General features: G+C 49.2%; 1 protein-coding gene across 1 annotated transcript in view; it reads right to left on the bottom strand.

Annotated features, from left to right (window-relative positions):
• Positions 1 to 27,568, bottom strand: part of LOC134957870 (uncharacterized oxidoreductase ZK1290.5-like) — a 530,010-nt gene that overhangs the window by 326,987 nt on the left and 175,455 nt on the right. Inside the window, 1 exon segment of the mRNA XM_063940091.1 lies at positions 16,070 to 16,171. Within this exon segment, the coding sequence (XP_063796161.1) occupies positions 16,070 to 16,171 (102 nt within the window).

The raw sequence follows: 27,568 nt of genomic DNA, 5'->3' as shown, positions 1-27,568 counted from the left end.
CTGCTTGGCAAGGCTGTAAAGCCGAGACGCCTCGGGCAGCCGCCCAAGAAGAGGCCACCTTCCTAGTGGAATGGGCCTTTACCGAATTTGTTAACGGCAATCCTGCCGTAGAATGAGCCTGCTGAATCGTGTTACAGATCCAGCGAGCAATAGTCTGCTTCGAAGCAGGAGCGCCAACTTTGTTGGCTGCATGCAGGACAAACAGTGCTTCTGTTTTCCTAACCCGAGCCGTCCTGGCTACATAGATTTTAAGGCCCTGACTACAACCAGGGACTTGGAATCCTCCAAGTCACCTGTAGCCACAGGCACCACAATAGGTTGGTTCATATGAAATGAAGGAACCACCTTAGGCAAAAATTGAGGACGAGTCCTCAACTTCGCTCTATCCACATGGAAGGTCAAATAGGGGCTCTTGTGATACAAGGCCGCCAATTCGGACACCCGCCTTGCAGATGCCAAGGCCAACAACATGACCACCTTCCAAGTGAGAAATTTAAATTCAACCGTTTGAAGAGGTTCAAACCAGTGAGACTTCAGGAACCGTAACACCACGTTAAGGTCCCAAGGTGCCACTGGGGGCACAAAAGGAGGTTGGATGTGCAGCACTCCCTTTACAAAAGTCTGGACTTCAGGGAGGGAAACCAATTCCTTCTGAAAGAAAATAGACAGGGCTGAAATCTGTACCTTAATGGAGCCTAATTTTAGGCCCATATCCACTCCTGTCTGTAGAAAGTAGAGAAAACGGCCCAGATGGAAATCTTCCGTAGGAGCATTCTTGGCTTCACACCAAGAAACATATTTCCTCTAGATACGGTGATAATGTTTTGCCGTCACCTCCTTCCTAGCCTTTATCAGAGTAGGGATGACTTCCTCCGGAATACTTTTCCCAGCTAGGATTCAGTGTTCAACCGCCATGCCGTCAAACGTAACCGCGGTAAGTCTTGGAACACGCAGGGCCCCTGTTGTAACAGGTCCTCCCTGAGAGGAAGAGGCCATGGATCTTCTGTGAGCATCTCCTGAAGATCTGAATACCAGGCCCTTCGAGGCCAATCTGGAACAATGAGGATTGTTTTCACTCTTTTTTGTCTTATGATTCTCAATATTCTTGAGATGAGAGGAAGAGGGGGGAACACATAGACCGACTGAAACACCCAAGGTGTCACCAGGGCGTCCACCGCTACTGCCTGAGGATCCCTTGACCTGGCACAATACCTCAGAAGCTTCTTGTTGAGGCGTGACGCCATCATGTCTATGTGAGGAATTCCCCAAAGACTTGTTATCTCTGTAAAAACGTCTTGATGAAGTCCCCACTTTCCTGGATGGAGATCGTGTCTGCTGAGGAAGTCTGCTTCCCAGTTGTCCACTCCCGGAATGAAGACAGCTGACAGAGTGCTTACGTGATTTTCCGCCCAGCGAAGAATCCTGGTGGCTTCCGCCATTGCCACTCTGCTCCTTCTCCCGCCTTGGCGGGTCACATGAGCCACGGCTGTGATGTTGTCTGATTGAATCAGAACCGGTAGGTCGCGAAGAAGATTTTCCGCTTGTCGTAGGCTGTTGTATATGGCCCTCAATTCCAGTACGTTGATGTGAAGACAAGCCTCCTGGCTTGACCAGAGCCCCTGAAAATTTCTTCCTTGTGTGACTGCTCCCCATCCTCGGAGGCTCGCGTCCGTGGTCACCAGAACCCAGTCTTGAATGCCGAACCTGCGACCCTCTAGAAGGTGAGCACTTTGCAGCCACCACAGGAGAGGCACCCTGGCCCGGGGGGACAGGCTTATCTTCTGATGTATTAGTAGATGGGACCCGGACCACTTGTCCAGGAGGTCCCACTGAAACGTCCTTGCATGAAACCTGCCGAAGGGGATGGCCTCATAGGCTGCCACCATTTACCCCAGAACTCGAGTGCATTGATGAACAGACATTCTTTTTGGTTTTAGCAAGTCTCTGACCATGTTCTGGAGGTCCTGGGCTTTTTCCATCGGGAGAAAAACCCTCTTTTGTTCCGTGTCCAGAATCATGCCTAGGAATGATAGTCGAGTCGTTGGAATCAATTGTGACTTTGGCAGATTGAGAATCCAACCGTGTTGTTGTAGCACTCTCAGGGAGAGCGACACGCTCTTCTGCAATTGATCTCTCGATCTTGCTTTTATCAGGAGATCGTCCAAGTATGGGATAATTGTGACTCCCTGTCTGTGCAGGATCACCATCATCTCCGCCATCACCTTGGTGAAAATCCTCGGGGCCGTGGAAAGCTCAAACGGCAACGTCTGAAACTGGTAATGACAGTCCTGTACAGCGAATCTCAGGTACGCCTGATGAGGAGGATATATGGGGACATGAAGGTATGCATCCTTTATGTCGAATGACACCATAAATTCCCCCCCCCCCCCCCTTCCAGACTGGAGATCACAGCCCGGAGCGATTCCATCTTGAATTTGAACTTTTTCAAGTACAGGTTTAGGGATTCTAGATTTAAAATGGGTCTGACCGAACCATCCGGCTTCGGGACCACGAACAGGGTCGAATAGTACCCTTTCCCCTGTATGACTAGGGGAATCTTGACAATCACTTGCTGTTGACACAGCTTTTGAATTGCAGCTAACACTACTTCCCTCTCTGGGGAAGAAGCTGGCATGGCCAACTTGAAAAATCGGCGAGGGGGCACCTCTTCAAATTCCAGTTTGTAGCCTTGGGATACAATATCCATCGCCCAAGGATCCACGACTGACAGAACCCAGACCTGGCTGAAGAGTCGAAGACGTGCCCCCACCGGTGCGGACTTCCTCAGTGGAGCCCCAGCGTCATGCGGTGGATTTAGTAGAAGCCGGGGAGGACTTCTGCTCCTGGGAACTACCTGGAGCAGGTGCTCTCTTTCCACTACCCTTACCTCTGGCGAGGAAAGATGAGCCTCGACCTCTTCTGGACTTATGCGACCGAAAGGACTGCATCTGATATTGTGGAGTTTTCTTTTGTTGTGAGGGAACAAAAGGCAAAAAGGTAGATTTACCCGCGGTAGCTGTGGCAACCAGGTCCGCGAGACCTTGCCAAAATAAAAATTCACCTTTGTATGGCAAAACCTCCATATGCTTATTTGAGTCGGCATCACCCGTCTATTGGCGGGTCCACAGGGCTCGCCTAGCAGAAATCGCCATGGCGTTGGCTCTCGAACCTAGCAGCCCAACGTCTCTTTGAGCGTCCCTCATATATAAGACTGCGTCTTTAATGTGGCCTAAGGTCAATAAAATGGTATCCCTGTCTAGGGTATCAAGGTCAACTGACAAGGTATCTGTCCAAGCTGCAACTGCACTACACACCCATGCAGACGCTATTGCCGGTCTGAGCAAAGCACCTGTATGCGCATAAATAGACTTTAAAGTAGTTTCCTGTCTGCGATCAGCAGGATCCTTGAGGGCTGCCGTGTCCGGAGACGGTAGCGCCACCTTCTTGGACAGGCGTGTTAAAGCCTTGTCCACCCTGGGTGAGGATTCCCAACGTACCCTGTCCTGTGCAGGGAAAGGATACGCCATAAGAATCCTTTTGGGAATCTGCAGTTTTTTATCTGGAGTTTCCCAAGCTTTTTCAAATAACGCGTTCAGCTCATGAGATGGGGGAAAGGTTACCTCAGGTTTCTTTTCCTTAAACATGCATACCCTCGTGTCAGGGAAAGAGGGGTCATCTGTGATATGTAAAACATCTTTTATTGCAATAATCATATAATGAATAATTTTGGCCACCCTTGGGTGCCATCATCGTAGTCGACACTGGAGTCAGAATCCGTGTCGGTATCAGTGTCTGCTACTTGGGACAGGGGACGTTTTTGAGACCCTGAAGGGCCCTGTGACCCAGTCGAAGCGGTGGATTGACTCCCAGCTTTTTCTCTGGACTCTGCTTTGTCCAATGTCTTAAGTAATAAGGTCACACACATTTGCATTTAAAACATTCCACATGTCCATCCAATCATGAGTCGGCGTTGCCAACGGAGACACCACAATCATCTGCTCCACCTCCTCCTTAGCTGAGCCTTCCGCATCAGACATGCCAACACACTCGTACCGACACCCCCCCCCCCCCCCACACACACAGGGATATAGATATAAGGAGACAGTTCCCCAATAAGGCCCTTTGGAGAGACAGAGAGAGAGTATGCCAGCACACACCCAGCGCCAACTGACACTGGAAAATAATCTCCCAGATAATAGCGCTTTTATCTTAATCACTGTGTTAATACACTCACTGCGCCTCACAAGTGCCCCCCCCCCCCCTCCTCTTTTCAGCCCTGTGTCACCGTGTTCAGGAGGGGAGAGACCGGGGAGCCAGCTTCTCTGCAATCTCTGAGGAGAAAATGGCGCTGGTTAGTGCTGAGGGACCAAGCTCCGCCCCCTCCAGCGGCGGGCTTCGGTCCCGCTCAATGTATCACAAAACTGGCGGGGGATTTATAGAATTACTGCCTCCGCAGTGTCTAACCTTATAATGCTAGATTTAGAGGTTTTTATTGCTGCCCAGGGTGCCCCCCTGCGCCCTGCACCCATCAGTGCCTGCTAGTGTGTGTAGTGTGTGGGAGCAATGGCGCGCACTTACCTCAGTGAAGATCTGAAGTCTTCTGCCGCCTTGAAGTCTTCTTTTCTTCTTATACTCACCCGGCTTCTATCTTCCGGCTCTGCGAGGAGGACGGCGGCGCGGCTCTGGGACGAACAGCGAGGGGAGACCTGCGTTCTGACTCCCTCTGGAGCTAATGGTGTCCAGTAGCCTAAGAAGCAGAGCCTATCACTTAAGTAGGTCTGCTTCTCTCTCCTCAGTCCCACGATGCAGGGAGCCTGTTGCCAGCAGTGCTCCCTGAAAATAAAAAACCTAACAAAATTCTTTATCAGAGAAGCTCAGGAGAGCTCCCCTGTAATGCACCCAATCTCCTCTGGGCACAGGATCCAACTGAGGTCTGGAGGAGGGGCATAGAGGGAGGAGCCAGTGCACACCCATTCTAAAGTTCTTTATAGTGCCAATATCTCCTGCGTAGCCCGTCTATACCAGATGGTCCTTACGGAGTCCCCAGCATCCTCTAGGACGTAAGAGAAAATCCTTTTACTGCAACATCCTATGGCGGTCATTCTGACCTGATCGCTCGCTGCAGTTCATCGCAGTTGTACAGTTGTCAGAACTGCACTTGCGCCGGCGCCGCAGTGCGCCGGCCCATGGCTGACAGCCGACAGCTGTCGTTGCCTAGCGATCACCCCTGCCTGAATGACAGGCAGAGGCGGTCGCTGGGCAGGAGGGGGCGGCACGGCGGCATTTGCTCACTGTTTTGTGGCCGCGGTCCGGCCAATGCAGGCGTGGCCGAACGGGCCGCAGCGGCTGTGTGATGTCACATGCAGCTGCTGCTACCCGGGGCAGCGACGAGTAACTCCCGGCCAACCGCAGGAGCTACGCTGGCTGGTAGTTACTCTTCAAGTACAATAGCATTGCTGCTGTGCGATGCTTTTGTACTTGTGCGGGGGGGGCTGGCCTGACATGTGGGCCGGACTTACCCTGTGCTGGGCGTCCCCCCGCATGTCAGTTTAAGTGATCGTAGCTGTGCTAAATTTAGCACAGCTACGATCAGGTCGGAATGACCCCTTATGTCCTGCTGCCAGTCCGCCTGCCCCCTCCGGCATCAACAATCCCCACTCCCTAGCCGCGGCCCACGTGGAACAAAAGCTGCTGAAGCCACCAGCATAGATGTGTATGAAAGCGGCACAGCGGAAGGATTTCATAGCCCTCCCAGCGCTGCATACTCTCTGAGTCCCGGAGCCTGCTCTGCGTGTGATGTCACAGAAGTGCCTCCCCAGCACAGCCGTGCACAGATTCCCAGAGGCCCTGACTCCGCAACACAGCACCTGGCCTGCTGGCATGGGAGCCCATGAGATGGCTAATGTAACGGATAGAGTGGGTGATATCGCGGAGGGTAATGTCTGGACGCTGACACTGACACTGCACAGCACTCTCACCTTTTACATTGATTCAGCGAGTCAGTCAGTTCTGCCAGCAGGTCACTATTGTTAGCGCCGGTGTCCCATTGCGCTGCATTACAGGGAACTATGTGCACCAAATAAACTACAGCTCCCAGCAACCCTTAGCGCCGAAGCATTCAGGCGCTAAGGACTGCTGGGAGCTGTAGTTTATTGAGTGCATTTTCTTCCCTATAATGCGGTGCATTGGGACACTGGTGCTAACAATAGTGATTGGCTGCTGTGCGAGTCTCCCGGAGAGCCACTGCCAAAGGGAGGACAGCAGCCTAGCTGCTTCCAGGAGGAGAAGCACTACCCGCACCTCCCCCACTCGCAGTACCGCCGGCCTCCATCTGCAGCACCCGCACACACACCCTCCACCACCCACGGTGGCTCCAGACGCCCTCCCCCACCCGCAGCACCCATGCACCCGCCCTACTCGCGGTGGCTCCGGACCCACACCAGCGGCACCTGCCCCTCCCCCACCACTGCACCAGCCCCTCCGCCACTCGCACCACTCCCACAACCACCCCTCCCCCACCCGTGGCACCCTCGGCCCCCCTCCCCCGTATTTTCCGATTTCGATGATATCCGTTTTGTCGGGCAGTGTTTTACGGGAGTGATTAGTAAAACACTGCCGGACATAAGACAATGAAGCCCGGCCGGATCAGTAAGATCCGTGCAGGGCTTCATTGTGTACAGTATGAGAAGTATTTAAACAGTTAAAAGTAAAAAAAAAAAAAAATTGCGTGGGGTCCCCCCTCCTAAGCATAACCAGCCTAGGGCTCTTTGAGCCAACCCTGTTTGTTTAAATACCGGGGGGGGGGGGGGGGGGGGAATGACTGGGGTCCCCTCGTATTTCACCAGGATCTTGGGCCGGCCCTGGTTCCAAAAATATGGGGGACAGAAGACATAGGGTTCCCCGGATTTTTAAAACAAGCACTGGGCTCCACTAGCCAGAGAGATAATGCCACAGCCGGGGGACACTTTTATATAGGTCCCTGCGGCCGTGGCATTACCCCCACAACTAGTCACCCCTGGCCGGGGGTTCCCTGGAGAAGTGGGGACCCCTTAAATCAAGGGGTCCCTACCCTCCAGGCACCCAAGGACCAGGGGTGAAGCCCAAGGCTGCCCTCCCCCCCCATCCCTGGGCGGTGGATGGGGGGCTGATAGCCTTTGTTTGTGTAAAAAAAAAAGTTTTTTTGTTGTTGTTGTAGAACTACAAGTCCCAGCAAGCCTCCCCCGCAAGTTGGTACTTGGAGAACCACAAGAATCAGCATGCGTTGAAAAAACGGGCCAGCTGGTACCTGTAGTTCCACAACAACAAAAAATACCAAAATAAAAAACGAGATTTATGGTAAGAACTTACCGTTGTTAAATCTCTTTCTGCGAGGTACATTGGTCTCCAGAAGGATTAACATTGGGGTGTAGAGTAGGATCTTGATCCGAGGCACCAACAGGCTCAAAGCTTTGACTGTTCCCAAGATGCACAGCACCGCCTCCTCTATAACTCAGGAGCTCAGTTTAGTTTACCAGCCCAATGCAGTAGCAGGTACCAGAGATGACAATCGCTCGTAGACAATTACACCACACACTCACTACAGGAGAGTGTGTCAGCGGCTAATGCCATATCAACCCAAAGAAGCTAAGTGCGTCAGGGTGGGCGCCTTGTGGAGCCCAGTGTACCTCGCAGAAAGAGATTTAACAACGGTAAGTTCTTACCATAAATCTCGTTTTCTGCTGCGGGGTACACTGGGCTCCACAAGGATTAACATCGGTGATGTCCTAAAGCAGTTCCTTATAGGAGGGGGCGCACTGTTGCGGGCACAAGAACCCGGCGTCCAAAGGAAGCATCCTGGGAGGCGGAATTATCGAAGGCATAGAACCTTATGAACGTGTTCACTGAGGACCATGTAGCCGCCTTGCACAATTGTTCAAGGGTCGCACCATGGTGGACCGCCCAAGAAGGTCCAACCGACGGAGTAGAATGGGCTTTGATGGTAGCAGGAGCTGGACGACCAGCCTGTACATAAGCATGTGCAATCACCATTCTAATCCATCTAGCCAGGGTCTGCTTGGAAGCAGGCCAGCCACGTTTGTGAAAACCAAACAGTACAAAAAGAGAATCAGATTTCCGAATGGAGGTTCTCTTCACATAGATACGGGGAGCCCGTACCACATCCAAAGACCGTTCTTTGGAAGACAACTCAGGAGAATTAAAGGCCGGAACCACAATCTCCTGGTTAAGGTTGAAGGAAGACACCACCTTGGATAAATAACCCGGTCGCGTTATAAGAACCGCCCGGTCACGGTGTAAAATCAAATGGGGGGACTTACAGGATAAGGCACCGAAGTCCGAGACCCTCCTAGCTGAAGCAATAGCCAGCAAAAACAGCACCTTAAGGGAAAGCCACTTAAGGTCAGCAGAGACAAGAGGTTCAAACGGAGACTCTTGCAAGGCCTCCAAAACCACCAACAGATCCCAAGGGGCCAACGTCATGATGTGAGACGCACACCAAGTAAAGTAAGCATTCCAGACCCTATGGTGAATCTGAGCAGAAGACGGCTTATGGGCCTTCAACATAGTTTGAACTACCGCCACAGAAAAAAACCCTTGGCCCTCAGGACGGAAGCTTCAAGAACCATGCCGTCAAAGCTAGACGGGCCAAGTCCTGGTAAACACAAGGGCCCTGAACGAGGAGATATGGTCGTTGTGGAAGAAGAAGGGGACGATCTAGCGAGAGGCCCTGTAGATCGGAGAACCAGTGCCGCCTGGGCCACACTGGAGCGATCAGAAGTAGGTTTCCTCCTTCTTGATTGAACTTACGTATTACTCAGTAATGACACCGGAGGGAACACATACGGCAGCCGAAAGTTCCATGGGATTGACAGAGCATCCACGGATGTTGCTTGAGGATCCCTTGTCCTTGCTCCAAAGACCGGAACCTTGTGATTGTGTCGAGACGCCATCAGGTCCACATCTGGAAGGCCCCACATGTCCACGAGAAGTTGAAACACCTCTGGATGAAGGTTCCACTCTCCGGTGTGTACGTCGTGACGACTGAGAAAGTCCGCTTCCCAGTTTAGGACCCCCGGAATGAACACTGCGGATATGGCTGGAAGATGGCGTTCTGCCCACTGAAGAATCCGTGATGATTCGAGTGCCGCCTTGATGGTTGATGTATGCCACCGTGGTGGCATTGTCTGATTGTACTTGAACAGGTCTGTTCTGTATCAAATGCTGGGCCATGTTTAACGCATTGAACACTGCCCGCAGTTCCAGAAGGTTTATTGGGAGCAGAGACTCTTCCTCGGTCCACCGACCTTGAAGGAAGTGTTGTTCCAACACCGCGCCCCGACCTCTGACTGCCATCCCTCATCAGCAAGACCCAGTTGAATATCCATAAGGGACGGCCCCTGCTCAATCGATGGTCCTGAAGCCACCAGCTCAGTGACAGGCGGACCTCCGGAGACAGGGAGATCATATGAGATCTGATCCGGTGAGGCATGCCATCCCACTTGGTCAGAATTAACTTCTGTAGAGGGCGAGAATGAAATTGAGCACACTCCATGTCGAAAGCCGACACCATGAGACCTAGCACTTGCATTGCCAAATGTATCGACACTTGCGGACGAGATAGGAAGCATCGAATCCTGTCCTGAAGCTTCAGGACTTTCTCCTGAGACAAGAACAACCGCTGGTTGTGAGTGTCCAATAACGCTCCCAGGTGCAGCATGCTCCGAGCAGGAACCAGGGAGGATTTCTTCCAGTTGATTAGCCACCCGTGGGCTTTCATGAACTGGACTGTCAGATCTAGATGACACAGGAGAAGTTCTGGGAATTCGCCAGGATCAACAAATCGTTCAAGTACGGTTGGATCCTGACCCCTTGACGGTGGAGCACAGCCGTCATCACCGCCATTACTTTGGTGAAAACTCGCGGAGCCATTGTCAAACCAAAAGGTAATGCCCAAAATTGGTAATGAAGGTTGCCCACCGCAAACCTCAGGTACTGCTGATGAGACACAGCAATAGGAATATGCAGGTAGGCATCCTGTATGTCCAGGGAGACCATATAGTCCACAGGCTCCAAGGCCAGAACAATAGGGCGCAGAGTTTCCATACGAAACTTGTAGACCCGCACATACTTGTTCAAGTACTTCAGATTGAGAATGGGCCGCGAGGACCCGTTTGGTTTCGGGACTAGAAACAGCACCTGTACTACCACTCCTGTGGTCAGGAGGGAATGTACCACCGAATGCAGAGTGTTTGCCTTGAGGGGGACGGTTCTTGAAGGGTACGGCGTAACCTCGAGTAACGACTTCCCTTACCCAGGCATCGGAAGTGGTCTTCAACCATCCCTGGGCAAAACCTAGAATATAACCCTTTGCCTTGCTGAGCCAGAGGTCCCGGTACTACCACTCCTTTGGTGAATGTTTGCCTTCATCGGGTCCAAAGGGACATCTGTCAGGCAAAATCGATGAGGGGGACGGTTTTTGAAGGGTATGGCGTAACCTCGAGTGACGACTTCCCTTACCGAGGCATCGGAAGTGGTCTTCAACCACTCCTGGGCAAAACCTAGAAGTCGGCACCCCACTCTGGGATCCCCCAGAGGGAGGCCCGCCCCGTCATGCGGCAGGCTTGTCACTTTTGGAAGCAGGCTGAATGGCAGCCCATGCCCGCTTCGGTCTGGGCAGGTTTGGAAGCACGAGTTTGCTTTGGGTACGCCTGACCTTTTGCTTTACCTGGAGGACGAAAGGGCCGAGGGAAAGTACTTTTAGCCTTCTGTGAGGAAGGAGCCGTACTAGAGAGGCAAGCTGTTTTAGCAGTAGCCAGATCAGCCACAATCTTATTGAGGTCTTCTCCAAAGAGAAAGTCTCCCTTGAAAGGAAGCACATCCAGGGTTCTCTTGGAATCCATATCCACCGACCAGGATCTCAACCAAAGGATACGTCTGGCCAAGACGGACGTATCAGCAGCCTTGGCCGCCAGCACACCGGCATCGTCTCTTTAAGGTACAGAGAAGCCGTGGCAATATATGAGAGACATTGTCAAGCATGCTCAGATGCGTTGGAAGGCAGCTCCGTCTCCAGCTCCTGAGCCCACACCTCAACAGCTGCAATGGTTGGCCTATGCACAGCCCCCATTAGAGTGTAAATTGCTTTCAAACAACCCTCCACACGTCTATCCGTTGGTTCCTTCAGAGAGGTGACGGTAGTTACTGGCAGAGCAGAGGAAACTACCATGTGTGCCACATGAGAATCTACAGGCGGAGGAGTTTCCCAATTTTTACATAGCTCCGCAGAGAGAGGATAGCGAGCCAACAGTGTGAATTTTATACCCGGGTTTTCCCAGGATTCCTGACATATGTCAGCCAGGTATTGAGAATGAGGCAAAACTTGTTTAACCACTTTCTTACGTTTATATCTGTCCGGGTTGTTAGAGACAGCCACAGGCTCAGGATCATCAGACACCTGAAGAATGAGCCTGGTAGCCTCAATCAAATCAGGGACATCCACCATTGACTTCCCTTCCCCATCAGAAGCATCTGAGTCGGTGTCTGTGGGGTCAGTATATGCACCATCCTCCTCAGAGGATGTGTCTGGAATAGCAGTGGATTGTGAGGAAGTAGCGGCCCGTTTAGAAGATGTCTTAGTCTTAGGTGGACGAGAGTGAGATTTAGATGTAGTCAGTGACCGGTTCAAGTGCTGTAACTGAGTTGAGATTTGATCCGCCCATGGCGGATTGACTGCAGGGACCATAAACTGCTGCATTGGCACAGGTGGTCCCACAGGGGGCGTCAGTTTAGTTACTAGCGTATTTAACAGCGTGGAAAAGGTAGCCCAAGGTGGGTCATTATTTGCCCCCGGTGCTACAGACCCACTGGGGGGGTAAGGAACCCCCTGAACCTGAACTCTCTGCTGCCATATTTTCCTCAAAAGTGTCTGCAGCATCACCCCCACACAATGTGGGAGAAGCCCCACCTCCGTTGCCACGCGTAGCTGACATAATAATAAGCACAATATCAGGCAACCTGGTACAATCTTAGCATCGATATACCTAGCAAGAACTCCCAATGCAGTTTGACTTTCCTGTCAGCACAAACCGGGAATCCAAGAGATATATATATATATATATATGTGACTACAAATCACAAAGAAAAATACACAGCAAGTATATCTTGTAAAATTTATATATTATTCAGAAAACCTTAAACACTTAGCCCCCTCAGGTTACAGAATATATGAGTAGCACGCTGAGTGAAATACCCGAGATGGCAGCCAAGCAGCAGCTACATGCACTGGGACCGGGAGTTTTTTGTTTTTTGTTTTTAACCCTGTGGATTCTACATGGAACGAAGAGGACCGATCATCAATGGAAAATAGGTAAGTATTTTGGGCTTCTTTTTCCAGGTTTCCAATTGTATTCTACTTGACAAGGTGGCCGATGGGCTCCATGGGACACTAGGTAAGTATGTGTGAGTGTGTAAGTGTGCATGTATGTTAATTAAAGTTTTACTACCACGGTGTGTTCTGTTTTTATTTGGGTAATTTTTGTGTGTTGTGGAGCTACAGGTACCAGCGGGCCCGTTATTTCCCCGCATGCTGGTACTTGTGGTTCTCCAAGTACCAGCTTGCGGGGGAGGCTTGCTGGGACTTGTAGCTCTACAACAACAACAAAAATCTTTTTTTTACACAAAGGCTATCAGCCCCCCATCCACCGCCCAGGGATGGGGGGGGGGGCAGCCTCGGGTTTCACCCCTGGCCCTTGGGTGCCTGGAGGGGGGGACCCCTTGATTTAAGGGGTCCCGATTTCTCCAGGGAACCCCGGCCAGGGGTGACTAGTTGGGGGGGGTAATGCCACGGCCACAGGGACCTATATAAAAGTGTCCCCCGGCTGTGGCATTATCTCTCTGGCTAGTGGAGCCCAGTGCTGGTTTTAAAAATACAGGGGACCCCTATGTCTTTTGTCCCCCGTATTTTTGGAACCAGTACCGGCCCAAGAGCCCGGTGCTGGTTGTCTAAATACGGGAGGACCCCAGTCTTTTTCCCCCTGGTATTTAAACAACCAGGGCCGGCTCAAAGAGCCCAAGGCTGGTTATGCTTAGGAGGGGGGACACCACGCAATTATTTTTTAATGATTTTTAACTCTTTCAGACCCCATTCCACAGCTAAGCATGCATGGATCTCACTTAAAACTGCTTTTTTTTGCAATTTCTATGCTTTCCCGGCAGTGTTTAGCTATTGTCGGCAGTGATTGAGAATACGTATTCTTAGTAAATTACTGAGTTGTATCAAATAACAGCCGTGTTTGGCCGATGGTCTATTCATTCATATTTGTGAACTCAGCCAGGAAAAAAAATACGAATAGCCCCAACACTGCCGAGATTTGTGTTTAGTAAATTCCCGAGATAACACTTAAAAAAAAAAAAAAAAACTCGGACAAAATTGGGACCTTAGTAAATATACACCCTGGTGTCCAATGTGTGGCACTAGGATCAGTGGGGGTCATTCCGAGTTGATCGCTCACTGCCGATTTTCGCAGCGCAGCGATCAGTTGACAAAACAGCATTTCTGCGCATGCGTATATGCCCCGCAATGCGCACACGCGATGTACAGGTACAAAGCTCTTTGTGGTTGTGCTCAGGTTCTAGCGAAGTTTTCCTTTGCACTGGCGGCCGCAAGAAGATTGACAAGAAGGGGGCGTTACTGGGTGTCATCTGACCGTTTTCAGGGAGTATTTGCAAAAACGCAGGCGTGTCTGAAAAAACACAGGCGTGGCTGGGCGGGTGTATGACGTCAAAACCGGACACGAATAGGCTGAAGTGATCGCAAGCGCTGAGTAGGTTCAGAGCTACTCTGAAACTGCACAAACTGTTTTTGTAGAGCTAGGCTACACATGCGTTCGCACTTCTGCTAAGCTAAAATACACTAGCCAGTGGGCAGCGGCATAGCGTTTGCACGGCTGCTAAAACTAGCTAGAGATCGATCAACTCGGAATGACCCCCAGAAACTGTCCAGACAGTGGGAGATGAGAATGTGGTCACTGGGAGAAAAATTTAGAGGCATCCATCTGAATAAGCCAAGTCTGATAAGGGGCAGGCTAGTGAAGTCCAGAGGCAGTGAGAAGGTAGTGCACAGTAAGTTGTAGATGAAAGCTATGGAAGAAAGTGTGTTCTTAATCCAGAGGAAAACCAGAAGCCTTCACCTCAAGTTGATTAGGCAGGTGGCTTGATATTACAAGTCCAAAGAAGTGGATAGAACAGATCCAGCATCAGTGAAGAACATCAGGTTTGGACATAGAAGACAGGTACTGTAGGCGAGATAACAGATACCTGAGCTACTCCAGATGGTTCCAGTAGCCATTGTAAATAAAGTTTGTGTGCAGAGTGGCATGTGAAAAGCTTGTGGGCAAAGGTCATACCAGACAGAGGATGGTAGGCAGGGAGTCATGTAAGGGAGAGGTTTCTTCCCCATATAGCATCATCCTAACTAACCAAAACTCTCATACTTACCTTTCCCATGCAGGTTAACATCAGCTTTTTTTACACATGCCTCCCTACCCAGAAAGCTTTCACATGCCCTCATCCAGCCAAGATTTTCTCAAAAATGTCCTCCTCCTGCCTTCCAAAGGAGCCAACACAATAAAAAAAAAAAAATTGTGTGTGTGTGTGTGTTTTTTGTTGGGGGGTGTCAATGGTCAATAAAAGCAAAATTATACATGAGACCATACATAATTTTGGCTGTAAGATCCAGATGATCATTCAGAGACTAAGGGGGTCATTCAGATCTGATTGGTGCTGTGCGTTTTCGCACAGCGAGTGATCAGATCCGACCTGCGCACGCGTTTGCACCGCAATGCGCACGCGCAACGGACGGCTGCAACGGGGATCGCCAGGCAGCGACGGGATTGTGCAAAGGATCCATTTGCACAGGCGTTCGCAAGGAGATTGACCATATGTGGAAGAGGCCATATGTGGGTGGCAACTGACTGTTTTCAGGGAGTGTCCGGAAAAACGCAGGCGGCTCAAGCGTTTTCAGGGAGTGTGTCTGACGTCAAATCCAGTCCTGAACAGGCTGGTGTGATTGCAGCGGCTGAGTAAGCCTGGGCTGCGCAGAGACTGCACAAAATCAGTTTGTGCAGCTCTGCTACACATGAGATTGCACACTTGCACAGCGAAAATACACTCCCCATGTAGGCGGTGACTATATGAACGTAGGAAAGCAAAAATCACTGCCTAGCAATCAGATCTGAATGACCCCCTACATTTTTACATTGCTAAGTGAACTGATATATTATATACAGGACAATGGTGCCAAAAAGGAAATAAAATGTCACAAAATAAATAAAATTACATATAAGGGGGAAAGCGAGGAGTCAGTGCTGTCTTTTGCACAGTGTGTTAAAATGTCTCTGTATGTGTAAATAACGGACTACAAATATTAAAAATATAGTCTCATTGTATGGAAATATGGGGTACCAAGACAGGCAGGGAATCAAGGCGGGGGAAAGGGCGGAAGAGGGGGGGTGCCCGTGGTGGAGGCTGGGCATGTACTAATTACCTGGGCTTATTTAAGGGGTACATTAGGGGCCCCTGCAAGCTAAGCAGGGCAAAAATGCCTTGCTCCTTTTCACGCAAAGCTGCTTTGTACGTGGCAGTTTTCATTCATTTTACTTTTTCAGGCAGGTGTGACCATGCCCCCATGATTTTGCCACGCCTCCCCATCACTGCTCTCTATGGCCCTGAATATGGACTATTGCTTTTCCCAAAGGTATGGGAAAAAAACAATTACAATCCTTAATTTCCGTTTACTGTACTCACCTAGACAATTTAATGTTATAAATTTGTATGTTATATGTAAAGTTATTGGATTATTTATTGGGACAATACAATGTTCATTAAGCAATACAGGTTATATTTCCATGTAGTTGACCAGAGGACTAGAATAACAATAATGGCTTAACACCATTCGGATCAACAAAATTATGCTATGAGGCATAAGCATTTATCATGGTAATGACCAATTTTGGCCAATACCGTGACAACATTACTTATTTTCAAATGGCCATACAAAGATCAAAGCTGTTACCTCTGTAATACAAATCCTCTAGAGCCTTCCATGTCTCTGCTCGCCCCTCCCGGGGACTCTTACCCAGAATATTGGCATCAGGCCAGTGCATCAAATACAGATCTGGAAAGACAAAGAACATCCCATTACTTATTCATGTAGGCTTTAACATTTGTCTGCACCTGAGTAGTCTTTGATTCCAAATTCCTTTTGAATTTGCCAAGGCTTTTTAACAGAATGCTTTAAATTCAATACACAGTGCAAAAACTATTTGTGGAAAATGCATAAAGGATTTCAAATTACCTCTGTAAATTCCAAACTGCAAAATGTTTACATTTTCTTTGATAGCAATGTTGAGAATAAGGTTATCAAAAACCAGTTCTAAATACAGTATATCCATAAGAAGACATTGGTTAATCAATATGGAATACTAGTGCTCAATTAAACTGCTGTTACACTAAATAGTGCGGCTTGGAGCCGGGAGCCTGACACGGGTGCTACCCAGCTGCGACCCGCTTCAGCCCCCTTTCCCACAGCAGTCACCAACTCGGCATATTGCTGGGTTGGTGACGTTGCCGGTGACGCGGCGGGCGCCTGTACATTCACTGTGAATGGGAATCCGGGTTGAGGCCACCCGGCTCCTGATTACACAGCACAGTTTGAAGCCTTGTTCAACACTGTAAACTACCCAAATTTGAATACCGGGTCACTCGACCCGAATTATTCCAACTCAACCCTTTTACACCAACCAGCAACATGGGTTATGCACGTTTATGTGCAATAACCCATGTTATGTGCTGGAAGTGTAAAAGGGGTTTTAGAAAAAGATCATCATAAAGGTATACATTGTAAGCTTTTACGAGCAGGGCCCTATTCCCTCATGTGCTTTCCTTCCCACACTTATACCATTATCTTCTCCACACTGCTAACCGCACATTTAGATTCTGCCACCCTGTGTGCTTATTTGGGTATTAAGACTGCTGCTGCAGCAATGTTTATAAACCATGTCCATATTCTGCAATGTTATGTAATGCGAGTCACCGTTTTCTTGTTTTATTCATAATGTTTCTGTTTAAGTACATTTTAAGGTGCTGCGGACCATTTTGACACCATATAAATAAAGGATTATAATACAAATGTAAAATAGGATTTTGATACCTACCGGTAAATCCTTTTCTCCTAGTCCGTAGAGGATGCTGGGGACGACATCAAGACCATGGGGGTATAGACGGGATCTGCAGGAGACATGGGCACTCTAAAAACTTTTCATTGGGTGTGAACTTGCTCCGCCCTCTATGCCCCTCCTCCAGACCTCAGTTGTAAGAACTGTGCCCAGGGAGACTGACATTTCGAGGAAAGGAATTACTAAACTAGTGGAGAGATATCTACCAACTCACACCCTCAACCATGCCGCACACATGGCATTCAACATAACACACGCCAACAGGCATGAACCAATTGCAGCAACATGCTGATCTAAAATAACACAACTTGTGTAACTGTAATAACTAAACTGCAGGTAAAATACGCACTAGGACGGGCGCCCAGCATCCTCTACGGACTAGGAGAAAAGGATTTACCGGTAGGTATCAAAATCCTATTTTCTCATGTGTCCTAGAGGATGCTGGGGACGACATCAAGACCATTGGGTCTATACCAAAGCTCCAGTATGGGCGGAAGAGTGCGGATGACCCTGCAGCACCGATTGACCAACCTTGAGGTCCTCATCGGCCAAGGTGTCAAACTTGTAGAACTTAGCAAATGTGTTTAACCCTGACTAAGTAGCTGCTCGGCAAAGTTGTAATGCCGAGACCCCCCGGGCAGCCGCCCAGGATGAGCCTACCTTCCTAGTGGAGTGGGCCTTTACCGACGTCGGTAACGGCAATCCAGCCGAAGTATGAGCTTGCTGAATCGTATTTCTAATCCAACGTGCAATAGTCTGCTTGGAAGCAGGACAGCCTATCTTGTTGTGAGCATACAGGACAAACAAAGACTCTGTTTTCCGTATACGAGCCGTTCTAGCGACATAGATTTTCAAAGCTCTAACCACATCTAGAGATTTTGAATCAGTGAATGTGTCAGTAACTACTGGCACCACAATAGGTTGGTTTATGTGGAAAGATGAAACCACCTTCGGAAGAAAATGTTGATGAGTCCTCAACTCTGCCCTATCGTCATGAAAAGGCCCCCAATTCAGACACACGCCTTACGGATGCCAAAGCCAAAAGCATCACCACTTTCCAAGTGAGAAACTTCAACTCTATTTTTTGTAGCGGCTCAAACCAATCCGATTGAAGGAACTGCAATACCACGTTAAGGTCCCATGGTGCCACTGGAGGCACAAATGGAGGCTGGATGTGCAGAACCCCTTTCACAAAGGTCTGAACCTCTGGAAGAGAGGCCAATTGTTTCTGGAAGAACACTGACAAGGCTGAAATCTGGACCTTGATTGATGCCAATCGGAGGCCCGCTTCCACACCATCCTGCAAAAAATGGAGAAAACGTCCTAAATGAAACTCTTCCATAGGAGCTTTCTTGGATTCACACCAAGATACATATTTTCTCCAAATACGGTGGTAATGTTTCAACGTTACTCCCTTTCTGGCCTGAATAAGGGTGGGGATGACCTCCTCGGGAATACCCTTCCTGGCTAGGATACGGCGCTCAACAGCCATGCCGTCAAACATAGCCACGGTAAGTCTTGGCACACACACGGCCCCTTCTGCAGCAGGTCCTCTCGAGGAGGAAGAGGCAGAGGATCTCCTATGAGTAACTGCTGAAGATCTGGGTACCAAGCCCTCCTTGGCCAGTCTGGGGCAATGAAGATTGCTCGAACCCCTGTTTTTCTTATGATCCTGAGTACTTTTGGGATCAGCGGGAGTGGAGGTAAGACATACACTGACGGAAACACCCACTGGGTCACCAGTGCATCCACTGCTACTGCTTGAGGGTCTCTCGACCTGGAACAGTATCTCTGAAGCTTCTTGTTGAGACGAGACACCATCATGTCTATTTGAGGAACTCCCCAAAGACTTGTCACCTCTGCAAAGACTTCTTGGTGGAGGCCCCACTCTCCTGGATTGAGATAGTGTCTGCTGAGGAAGTCTGCTTCCCAGTTGTCTATCCCGGAATGAATATTGCCGACAGAGCTTGTAGATGTTTTTCTGCCCAGCGGAGGATTTTTCTCGCCTCTGCCATTGCCGCTCTGCTTTTCGTTCCGCCCTGCCTGTTTATGTATGCGACTGCTGTTACATTGTCCGCCTGGATGTGCACGGGACGGTCTTGAAGAAGATGTACCGCTTGTTGAAGGCCGTTGTAAATGGCTCTTAGCTCCAGAACGTTTATGTGAAGGCAGGCTTCCTGTTGTGACCAACGTCCTTGGAAGATTTCTCCCTGAGAGACTGCTCCCCAGCCTCGGAGACTTGCATCCGTGGTTACCAGGACCCAGTCCTGAATCCCGAACCTGCGTCCCTCTAGCAGGTGAGAGTTGTGTAACCACCACAGGAGCGAAATCCTGGTTTTTGACGACAGGATTATCTTTCTGTGCATGTGTAGGTGTGACCCCGACCACTTGTCCAACAGGTCCCACTGGAATACTCTGGCATGGAACCTGCCAAACTGTATGGCCTCGTATGCTGCCACCATCTTCCCCAACAACCGAATGCACTGATGGATCGACACACTTGATGGTTTCAATATCTGTTTTACCATTTTCTGGATTTCCATAGCCTTTTCCAGCAGAAGAAATACTCTCTGAACTTCTGTGTCCAGAATCATCCCGAGGAAAGACAACCTTGTCGTCGGTTCCAACTGTGACTTTGGGAAATTTATGATCCAGCCGTGTTGTTGGCGTATTGACAGAGAGAGTGATATGTTTTATAACAACTGCTCCCTGGATCTCGCCTTTATCAGGAGGTCGTCCAGATAAGGAATTATATTGACTTCTTTCAGACGAAGAAGAACCATCATCTCCGCCATCACCTTGATGAATACCCTCGGCGCCGTGGAGAGACCGAAAGGTAACGTCTGGAATTTTGTAATGGCAATCCTGAACCGCGAATCTCAGATAAACCTGGTGAGGAGGATAAATGGGAACATGCAGGTAAACATCCTTTATGTCCACCGACCCCAAGTAGTCCCGCTTCTCCAGACTGGCAATCACTGCCCAAAGTGATTCCATCTTGAACTTGAACCTTTTTAGGTAACCATTCAGATCCTTTAGATTTAGGATCGGTCTGACCGAGCCGTCCGGCTTCGGAACCACAAAGAGGCTTGAATAAAAACCCCTCCCTTGTTGTGACAATGGTACCAGGACTATGACCTGGTCTTGACATAATTTTTGGATTGCCGCTGTTACTGCTTCTCTTTCTGATGGAGAAACTGGCAAGGTCGATTTGAAAAATCGGCATGGGGGAATGTCTTGAAACTCCAGCTTGTACCCCTGGGATACTATTTGCAACACCCAGGGATCCAGGCCAGACAGAATCCAATCCTGGCTGAAGAGTTTGAGACATGCCCCCACCCGAGCGGCCTCCCGCAAGGGAGCTCCAGCGTCATGCTGGGGATTTGGCAGAAGTAGGGGTAGACTTCTGCTCTTGGGAACCTGGAGCCACTGTGGGCTTCTTTCCCCTTCCCCTACCCGCAAAGAAGGGGGAACCTCTCGTCTTTTGGTATTTATTGGGCCGAAAGGACTGCATTTGCGGGTGATAGGTCTTTTTTGCTGGTGCAGGCGCAGAGGGCAAAAACGTCGACTTACCTGCGGTAGCCGCCGAGACTAACGCATCCAGGCCATCAACAAATAAGGCCTCACCTTTATATGGGAGAGCCTCCATGTTTCTTTTGGAATCTGCATCCGCGTTCCACTGGCGAATCCACAACGCCCGCCTTGCCGATACTGCCATGGTAGCGGCCTGTGAACTCAAGAGTCCAATATCCTTCATTGCTTCCAGCATGTAGGCGGCAGCGTCCTTGATATTCCCTAACTTAAGGAGTATCTCATCTTTATCAATCGTGTCAATTTCTGATGATACGCTTTCTGACCATTTTTCAATAGCGCGACTCACCCATGCGCAGGCAATAGTGGGCCTAATCAGTGTACCATTGGAAACATAAATGGATTTCAATGTCGTTTTCATTTTTAAGAGAAGTTGTGCCAGGAGCAGGGAGAATTACCTTCTTTGCCAACCTGGAAAGTGCACTGTCTAACACAGGGGGTGACTCCCACTTTTTCTGTCCTCAGCCGGGAAAGGGTAAGCTATGTGAATCCTTTTGGGAATACGAAATCTTTTATCAGGATTCACCCACATCCCTTCAAACAGAGCATTTAGTTCGTGTGAAGGGGGGAACGTGACTTTGGACTTCTTTTCCTTACATAAATACGCCTTCTTCTGAGGTACAGGAGTGGTTTCTGTAACCGCCAACACGTCCCTTATAGCAACAATCATATATTGTATATTTTTTGCCAATTTATGATCCATCTCTCTGGATTCACTATCGTCGACACAAAAGTCAGAATCCGTGTGGGTATCAGTGTTTACAACATTTGCAAATGGTCTCTAATGTGACCCAGAGGGGCCGCCCGCAAAAGGAATAACAGCATCCTGAAAAATCACATCTTCCACAGATTTTCTCCAGCATGCAGCCTTAGATTCAGACTTATCTAATCTACGGTTAATCAGATGCATAAAGTCACGTATCTCTTTCACCCATGCAGGCTCTTGGTGTGCCGGTAGCGCCACCACATTACAACTCTGTGTCCCTAAAATGGCTTCCTCCGGGGAGGAACTCCCTGCCTCAGACATGCCTCACACGTGTACAGCACACCAACAGACACACTGGGACTTATTTTGGGGACAGACCCACAGTAAAATCTGTCAGAAGGACACAGGATAGGAGCAGCCAGTTCACAATCCCAGCGCCAGTATTTCCTGTGAACACAGGATGTCCACAGCCTAACAGCGCTTTTTAAATAGTAATATACACTATCAGATGCACCACAATCGCTTTGTGCCCCCCCTTAATAGCACCCTGTACTTGTCAGAAGTGGAGGAGAGGACCAGCGTGTTCTCTGCAGCCTGAGGAGAGAGAGAAAATGGCGCTGAGTAGTGTGCTGGCTGCCTGAGGAAGAAGCTCCGCCCCTGCAATGGCGCGTCCTTACACTCATACAAACACTGTAATATTTATACTGGCGGGGGTAGGGCTGTGCCAGTGGCAACTTATACCCCCTTTTAGCCAGTTTGAGGTATTTTTTGTGTTGCCCAGAGCGCCCCCCCACCCTACACCCTGTAGTGCTTGTGTGTGTGGGCAGCAATGGCACGCTGTGCTCCCGCCAACCGCGCCGCACCTCAGCCGTCACTTACTTGATAGAAGATCATTCTTCTTATACTCACCTGTCTTCTGACTTCTGGCTCTGTGAGGGGGGTGACGGAGTGCTGAGGGAGTGAGCATCTAGACACGGCTAGCGTTCAGTTCCCTTCAGGAGCTAATGGTGTCCTGTCAGCCAGAAGCAGAGCCATGAAACTCTGAGGAAGTTGGTTCTGCTTCTGCCCCCTCAGTCCCACGAAGCAGGGAGTCTGATGTCAGCAGATATCTCTGAAAAAAAACAACCTAACATAAGTCTTTTCAGAGAAACTCAGTAGAGCTCCTCAGAGTGCATCCAGTCGACCTGGGCACATTTCTAAAACTGAGGTCTGGAGGAGGGACATAGAGGGAGGAGCCAGTTCACACCCAATGAGAAGTCTTTAGAGTGCCCATGTCTCCTGCGGATCCCGTCTATACCCCCATGGTCTTGATGTCGTCCCCAGCATCCTCTAGGACGTATGAGAAAATAGGATTTTAATTACCTACCGGTAAATCCTTTTCTCGTAGTCTGTAGAGGATGCTAGGGTCCACATTAGTACCATGGGGTATAGACGGGTCCACTAGGAGCCATTGGCACTTTAAGAGTTTGAGAGTGTGGGCTGGCTCCTCCCTCTATGCCCCTCCTACCAGACTCAGTCTAGAAAATGTGCCCGAGGAGACGGACATCTCCGAGAGGATTTTACACAGATAGTGGCGAGATTCACACCAGCTCACACACAAGGCAAACCAAGCTAACTAGCTTGAAACATCAGCAACGGCTGACAGGATTACTTACCAAGTAACAAAACAGTATTACCAAGAACTAAGCATTACTGAACTAAATAACTGCAGGATCACGAAGCGCTGGGCGGGCGCCCAGCATTCTCTACGGACTACGAGAAAAGGATTTACCGGTAGGTAATTAAAATCCTATTTTCTCTTACGTCCTAGAGGATGCTGGGGACTCCGTAAGGACCATGGGGATAGACGGGCTCCGCAGGAGACATGGGCACTTTAAGAAAGAACTTTAGGTATGGGTGTGCACTGGCTCCTCCCTCTATGCCCCTCCTCCAGACCTCAGTTTACTACTGTGCCCAGAGGAGACTGGGTGCATTACAGGGAGCTCTCCTGAGTTTCCTGAAAAGAAAGTATATTTGTTAGGTTTTTTTATTTTCAGGGAGCCTGCTGGCAACAGACTCCCTGCATCGAGGGACTGAGGGGAGAGAAACAGACCTACTTTAATGTTAGGCTCTGTTTCTTAGGCTACTGGACACCATTAGCTCCAGAGGGATCAATACGCAGGTCTCACCCTTGCCGTCCGTCCCAGAGCCGCGCCGCCGTCCTGCTCGCAGAGCCAGAAGATAGAAGCCGGGTGAGTATGAGAAGAAAGAAGACTTCAGAGGCGGCAGAAGACTTCAGATCTTCACTGAGGTAAAGCACAGCGGTAAAGCTGTGCGCCATTGCTCCCACACAGCACACACAAACGGCAGTCACTGTAAGGGTGCAGGGCGCAGGGGACGCGCCCTGGGCAGCAATATAAACCTCAATTCTGGCAATAAACATATATACACAGGCTGGGCACTGTATATATAAAGAGCCCCCGCCAGTTTTTTATATATTTTAGCAGGACAGAAGCCCACCGCTGAGGGGACGGGGCTTCTTCCTCAGCACTCACCAGCGCCATTTTCTCCACAGCACAGCGCTGAGAGGAAGCTCCCCGGACTCTCCCCTGCTTATCCATGGTGAAAGAGGGTTTTAAAGAAGGGGGGGGGGGGGGGGCACATAATTTGGGGCAAATATACAGATTACAGCGCTACTGGGTAAACATATTGTGTGTGTTTTTTCCTGGGTCATTGGCGCTGGGTGTGTGCTGGCATACTCTCTCTCTGTCTCTTGATAATGTCAATTATTACCATTAAACATAAAGCTATACACTATTACTGTGGAGCCGCTATGGCCGCTAGACCACGTGCACGTGCTACGCACTTTGTACGCTATTTGCGTACAAAGTCCCGCACGTGCTACGCACTTGGCGTACACACGCTGCGCTGAGTGTACGGATTACACACAGCGGGCGCACACACAGTGGATAACCTTTTAAACCTTGCTAATAAAACACAGTGATAATATACTTATACTCTAAACCTTAATAACCAAGTACTGAAATGATGTAACGATTAGAAACCTTAACAAGGTGTATGCTGTTTGAGCAATTGAGACGCTAAGAAAAGCCCTTTGCAATAAACAGTGAAAACACAAGACCTGGTTTGGATTTAAAAACCACAGCAGCTCTAACACCGCCGTGGATGGTTTAGAGAAAAGGGAAACACAATACAAGTTATACACTACAAACTAACATAGAAATCTAAACAGAATAACAGAGAATAATACATACAATAGCGAACAATCGCAAACAAGAGCGAACAGAATGAGAACACAATGGGAACAAATGGCGAACAAAATGGATAACAAAATGGCTACAGAGAATAATACATACGTGGGGATGATTCGCATGCGCGACCTGGATCCAGTCCTCAGCATTCAGGGAGAAAGCCTTCAGAGAGAGAGAGTCTGGCCAGGCAATGGTGGTCTTTATATAGCACAACATACATTCACAATACAATGGTACCTTGTATCTCATTGTTCATTGGACACAGGGATGTGTCTCCACATTATAGCAAAGGTCGTAGGTGGATTTGAACAGGTGGGCTGTGTCTTTCCCCAACTGCTCTGGTGGGAGGTATCCTCAGGATTCCCGCCGCATGTTTTATTCATAATTTACAGCAAATACAGTTAATGTTCATAAACTACATTTGTACATAACTATACGCAGGAGCGAGCGATCCTTTCCTAACTAGCATCAGAATGTTACTCTTAAAATACCCTACAGCTGGATACTAAACACCACCTTTCAACCTTTGTCTGACCCTTCCTATCATGTAAAGAGGAATCCCTCTGTCCAGGAACAGTTTAAACTAAACATACTTGCTGACATTGTCTAGGGGAATATGTACCACAAAACACACTATTTGGGTTAAATATGCTACGATCGAGTCGCACGCTAGACGCTTACAACCTCTACCGTAAATGCGCATACAACGCGCGTGATCGCCGGAGCGATCTTACGCAAATTGCGGATATGTGCACGCACGGCAGAGTGTGTGCACGCGCAGCGGGCATGTGCATGAGGGGTTAGTACAAGGCATATGCATCAGGATATTTTTCGACTTTGACACTCTCCAAAGGGCCTTGCGGGGGAACTGTCTTCAGATAAGAGGATTCCCTGAGTGTGTGGTCTGTCGGTACGCATGTGTCGACATGTCTGAGGTAGAAGGCTCTCCTAGGGAGGAGGTGGAGCAAATGTGTGTGGTGTCTCCGTCGACAACGCCGACAGCTGACTAGATGGATATGTGGAATGTTTTAAGTGCTAATGTGAATTTATTGCACAAAAGATTAGACAAAGCTGAAGCTAGGGAACAGCCAGGGAATCAACCCATGTCTGTCCCTATGTCACAGGGACCTTCGGGGTCTCAAAAGCGCCCACTATCCCAAATAGTAGACACTGATACCGACACGGATTCTGACTCCAGTGTCGACTACGATGATGCAAAGTTACAGCCAAAATTGGCTAAAACTATTCGATATATGATTATTGCAATAAAAGATGTTTTGCATATCACAGAGGAACCCTCTGTCCCTGACACGAGGGTACACATGTATAAGGGAAAGAAGCCTGAGGTAACCTTCCCCCCCCCCCTTCATGAGCTGAACGAGTTGTGTGAAAAAGCGTGGGAATCTCCAGACAAGAAACTGCAGATTCCCAAAAGAATTCTTATGGCGTATCCTTTCCCGGCAAAGGACAGGATACGATAGGAATCCTCCCCTAGGGTGGACAAGGCGTTGACACGCTTATCCAAAAAGGTAGCGCTGCCATCCCAAGTTACGGCTACCCTCAGGGATCCTGCTGATCGCAAGCAGGAGGTTACTTTGAAGTCCATTTACACACATTCTGGTACCTTACTCAGACCGGCGATTGCGTCGGCTTGGGTTTGTAGCGCTGTAGCAGCGTGGGCAGATACCTTATCAGCGGAGATTGAGACAATGGATAAGGATACCATTTTATTGACCCTAGGACATATAAAAGATGCTGTCATATATGAGAGATGCTCAAAGAGACATTGGTCTACTGGGTTCTAGAGTCAACGCTATGTCGATTTCTGCTAGACGAGTCCTATGGACCCGGCAATGGACAGGTGATGCCGACTCAAAGAGGCATATGGAGGTTTTACTTTACTGGGTGAGGAATTGTTTGGGGAAGGTCTCTCGGACCTGGTCTCCACAGCTACAGCTCGTAAATCAAATTTTTTGCCTTATATTCCCTCACAGCCTAAGAAAGCGCCACATTATCAAATGCAGTCCTTTCGGTCACAGAGAAACAAGACAGTACGAGGTGCATCCTTTCTTGCCAGAGGTAAGGGCAGAGGGAAAAAGCTGCACAACACAGCTAGTTCCCAGGAACAGAAGTCCTCCCCGGCCTCTACAAAATCCACCGCATGGCGCTGGGGCTCCGCTAAGGGAGTCCGCCCCAGTGGGGGCACGTCTTCGAATTTTCAGCTACATCTGGGTTCACTCACAGGTGGATCCCTGGGCAATAGATATTGTTTCTCAGGGTTACAAGCTGGAATTCGAAGAGGTGCCTTCTTGCCGGTTTTTCAAATCGGCCCTACCGGCTTCTCCAACAGAAAGGGAGAGAGTGTTAAATGCAATTCACAAATTGTATCTTCAACAGGTGGTGGTCAAGGTTCCCCTACTTCAACAAAGGAGGGGATATTACTCAACCCTGTTTGTAGTCCCGAAACCAGACGGTACGGTCAGACCCATTTTAAATTTAAAATCCCAGAACCTATACTTGAAAAGGTTCAAGTTCAAGATGGAATCGCTCAGAGCAGTCATCGTCAGCCTGGAAGGGGGGGATTTTATGGTATCTCTGGACATAAAGGATGCATACCTTCATGTTCCCATATATCCACCTCATCAGGCGTACCTGAGATTTGAGGTACAGGATTGTCATTACCAATTTCAGACGTTGCCGTTTGGACTTTCCACGGCCCCGAGGATTTTCACCAAGGTAATGGCGGAAATGATGGTGCTCATGCGCAAACAGGGTGTAACAATTATCCC

The sequence above is a fragment of the Pseudophryne corroboree genome, chromosome 9 (assembly GCF_028390025.1).
Source record: "Pseudophryne corroboree isolate aPseCor3 chromosome 9, aPseCor3.hap2, whole genome shotgun sequence".
Lineage (NCBI taxonomy): Eukaryota > Metazoa > Chordata > Amphibia > Anura > Myobatrachidae > Pseudophryne > Pseudophryne corroboree.
The sequence above is the reverse complement of the archived record's forward strand: the minus strand, read 5'-3'. Positions and strand labels throughout refer to the sequence as shown.